At 37.3% G+C, this 3,878-nt stretch overlaps 1 protein-coding gene across 1 annotated transcript; it reads right to left on the reverse strand.

The window, feature by feature from the left end:
* Positions 1–1,230: 1,230 nt before the first annotated feature.
* Positions 1,231–3,872, reverse strand: LOC109589877 (uncharacterized). The gene is made up of 3 exons (XM_020005863.1): positions 3,859–3,872; positions 1,644–3,758; positions 1,231–1,550 (listed from the first exon to the last, which is right to left on the reverse strand). Exons 2-3 carry the CDS (start codon positions 3,556–3,558, stop codon positions 1,231–1,233), a joined length of 2,235 nt encoding a protein of 744 aa, XP_019861422.1. The 5' UTR covers positions 3,559–3,758; positions 3,859–3,872.
* Between the last annotated feature and the right edge of the window lie 6 nt (positions 3,873–3,878).

The following is a 3,878-nucleotide window of genomic DNA, read 5'->3' on the forward strand; positions in this document are numbered from 1 at the left end:
TAGTTATAAAATCTGTTAGCAAAATTTGTGGTTACTTTGATCTTGTAAGCAACATGTTGCTAAAAATAGAAATCAGTTCTATTTTTGCAACAAGTTGCTCAAAAGATCAAAGAAACCACAAATGTTGCTAGCAACATGTTGCCTAGTGTATGGAGGGCTTATGATTTCACCACCTTGCGCACATAGTCGGTATTTATTTCTTCTTACTAAGACTTATAAAGGTTCTTTCTACCTTCTAGTGATTCTTAATAAGCTCATAATGGTCCGAGCTTTATAGGGACCCGATCCGCGAGCGTTCCGCGTTGATCCACATTTCAGCCCAATCCGCATTTGATCCGCGTGGATCCGCATTTCAGGCTGGCCCGAAGAATGGCAAGTGTTGACATACTGCGCGTGCTTTTCACGCCACTTGGATCAGAATTGTGTGCTCCGTAAACTGCATAATACATGTATGTAGTAGTATGGAGGGGAGGGGCTTACAGAGCATGCAATGATCCAAAGCGCAGTACAATCAATTATTTTACATCACGGGGGCTGAATTCAATCTTAGGAACAACCTTGGGGCTACCTTGGGGCTTTGCCCCAAGGTCGTAAAAAGATAACAGTTATAGCACTTTTTAATAAAGTTGAAAATGTATGCATTATTCATTACTATAAAAAGCAATACTTGGATTGTTATTGGTGATACATTATTATTATCATCATTACTACTATTATTGCTAGTACTAGTGTTATCATTACTTGTACAATATTATTGTTATTATTACTATTATTATTATTATTGTTATTGTGGTGGGATGTTTCATTCTCTATATGTGATTCTTTTTCATCAGTTTGTGATTTTTCAACAGGCCTTTTCCTATGTCCTATACAAACAACAGAAATTAATGAAAGTAGCACACTATTAAGTGCAGTTACTAATAAAACCATGACAAGTACATCTATACAATAAATTGACATTAATTTTTACTTACTGATGCTGTAATCAGTTGTTGACTTTATATTACACAGTTCATCATCATCAGTCTGGGATTGATCAGCTTTTCCTTTGATTTTCTCACATCCTAAACAACAGTAAGTAATTGATGTTATAGTTAAAGATGCATATACACAACGTGGAGATACACATACAACAGTACTATGCCAACAGTATAATACATCAATGACACATTCACTGGTACTTCATAATAGGTTACTATAACAGTTCCATATTGATGCGTATCTGATATGTTACTCACTAATGGGTTCAGCTGTTGGTTTGCCGCTGTCACATTGTTCAAGAGCATTAATTAGTGTGGTCCAGGTTGCTCCTCCTTTAGCATCTACACCATCAGCTCTCTGCAACCATTTAGCTAGACACTCTCTAAGGCGATCTTCTACTTTAGAGTAATTTGATTCTATAGTACTCAGTGTATTATCATATAGTCCCAGTTTGAGTCCTAGCTCCTTCCAATTGCTACTAGGATAATGGCCTTTCTTTAAATGAGTTAGGATTTCATCCAAATCAGTTATATTGAGTTCTTCTTGAGGTTCTTCTAAACATTGCGAGTCTATAATGAAATAAAAATAATGGTCTTATGCATTTACAGGCAAAAATATATGTAGCCACAATTTTTATGTAGAGTTATAGTTCCATGACTTACCAGAGGTCAGGACAGCTTTAGAAATACAGTCAAACCAGCACCAGTAGCTATCATCACTTATATTAGTTAAACATGTACAAAGCATACACTTAGTTTTGAATTCTTTATCGTTTATTACAACACAGTAACAACTCTTATCATTGGGACAAGAGAATGCAGCGAAATGATTGTGTTCCACATTGATGGCATCAGCACTGTCACTGACAGCCTTCATGACTAGCTCACAAATGTAAGGACAGTTTTCTTTTGCTTTCTGAACCGATCCAACAAAATAAACCTCAATGTGTGAGTAGCGATTGATTATGTGAAGTGTGTAACGCATTTCTTGAATGTTGATCCACAGAGACAGTGCATCACAATACTTGTAGCACATGTGCTTTTGATCATTGCAGTACCTGTACTTTGGATCATCTAACGGAGGGAAACCTACTATGCAGGAGTCCTCTTTGTGGTTAAGAAGGTGAGTAATGAGCAAAGGAAACATTCCTTGTGGAACTGGAAGTCTTAGAATTCTGATATCATCTTCCTCAAGTTTCTTTAGCCAGACTATAAGGAGGGCCTTAGTTTCTGTTTGGGGTTCAGGTGGTTTAGTGTAAGACTGCAAAGCACAAGGAAAGAAATAATCTCCTTTTTCTCTTTTGGTAATGATATGAAGATGAATTAGGAGCTTAAGTAAATGAGACGGCTCAAAGTGAGGTGGAGAAAAAAGTGACTTAAAGTGATTCATTAGGAGCTCCTCTTTAAACAAACCAAAATCGTGAAGCCTGTTTAGATCTTTTTGCAGAGGTACAGGTTTGGCAATTAGGTGAAGTGCTTTCCTTTGAACATAAGAGAGAGCTAGCAGGCGTGATAGAACCTCAAGAATAGGCTTAGGATCAACAAAAACTAACTGTGGCAGGATATCAGGATAATACAGGATAATAGTGACATTGTGGAGATACTTTAAGGCATGCTTAGTATCATCCTCACTCATTTTTAACCTGGCACCAGCAGATATGGCTTCATCTATTATGAGAAAACTGCGGCTATTGCCTTCTGCTATTTTTTGTAGCCAAAGCTCAAATGCAAACCAACGAATTGGCACATTTATTTTAAGAGAAGTGCCACCACAATTTGATATTGATTGACATAAATCCTGTCCTGCTTTCATTCTTCCTTCATCTTCAGGGACTAGTGTATTAATAGGAAATATCATAAACTCTCCATCTAAAACAACAAAATCTTTCATCCCAGGATCCAATAAAGACCTCAACTCGTCATTGATTTTCCTAAGCAAGTGCACGTCTTCTTTAATGAGATCATAATGTGTACCAAGTACAAAATTCATTGGATGTGAAGGTGTTTCAAGGGCATGAGGGACATCAATCGGTTTCAAAATGGCTCCTGACGAAACTGCTGATAAAAAGAATTCTCGATTAGAATACTTTAAGTTTAAACCGCAAGAAAATATTTTCCCTCCAATCCTGTATTGGAAATCAAGCTTTTCATCAAGAGGTTTAGAGAGGTTAAGAGTGATGATATTGAGAGAAGCTGTTCTAACAAACAATGGTAACAGCTCCTGGTATGCTGGCTGACCTCCAGAATCAATAATGTACAACCAATGATCACTTAAATTTAACTGAACCTCTGAGCTTTGGATTGTGCCAACAATTTCCTGAATCACACCTTCACCAATTGAGAAACTTTCATTTGAAGCAACAGTAGATTCATCTGTTTTGGCATCAGACTCATCTTGTTCAGTAGATTCATCACATCGCTCTGCAGTTTGCCGTTTGTCCATTGAAAAAGATGACGAAATGTTATCTTTAGGCTGAGAGGCTGAAATTTCTTCAATAGGCTGAGAAGCAGCAGCTTTCTTTAAATCAGAAGCTAGTCTTTCAAGTAAACCATCTCTATCAACTTTCTCCCATTTCATAGCTTCATCATCGACAGATACTCTTGTAGCTTTGACAGCTGGACGAGCAATTGGTGTACTGTCAGTGGTGTGGGTGGTAGGTGGGTTATTTAGCAGAAGATCTTGAGCACAGGTTTTACCAGCTCCAGGAGGTCCATGCAAGTTAACACGAGTAACAGTTAGCTCAATACTACCTTCACTAAGCCACTTTTCTACAGTTCCTAAGACCAATTACATGGTAAGTTATAGTTACTATACAGCAAATTTTACAGTTGTAATAATCGTGTATACATGTACGATAATGCTGAAACATTAACATACCTATTGATGGCTTGTTTGTA

This window comes from Amphimedon queenslandica, unplaced genomic scaffold (assembly GCF_000090795.2).
Source record: "Amphimedon queenslandica unplaced genomic scaffold, v1.1 AMPQUscaffold_10777, whole genome shotgun sequence".
In the NCBI taxonomy this organism is placed as follows: Eukaryota; Metazoa; Porifera; class Demospongiae; order Haplosclerida; family Niphatidae; genus Amphimedon; species Amphimedon queenslandica.

Coding starts and splice junctions, on each gene's coding strand:
- LOC109589877 (XM_020005863.1), bottom strand. CDS start 3,558: ATGAAATGGGAGAAAGTTGATAGAGATGGTTTACTTGAAAGACTAGCT. Junction 1,551..1,643: donor TAAAGCTGTCCTGACCTCTG/GTAAGTCATGGA, acceptor ATTTCATTATAG/ACTCGCAATGTTTAGAAGAA.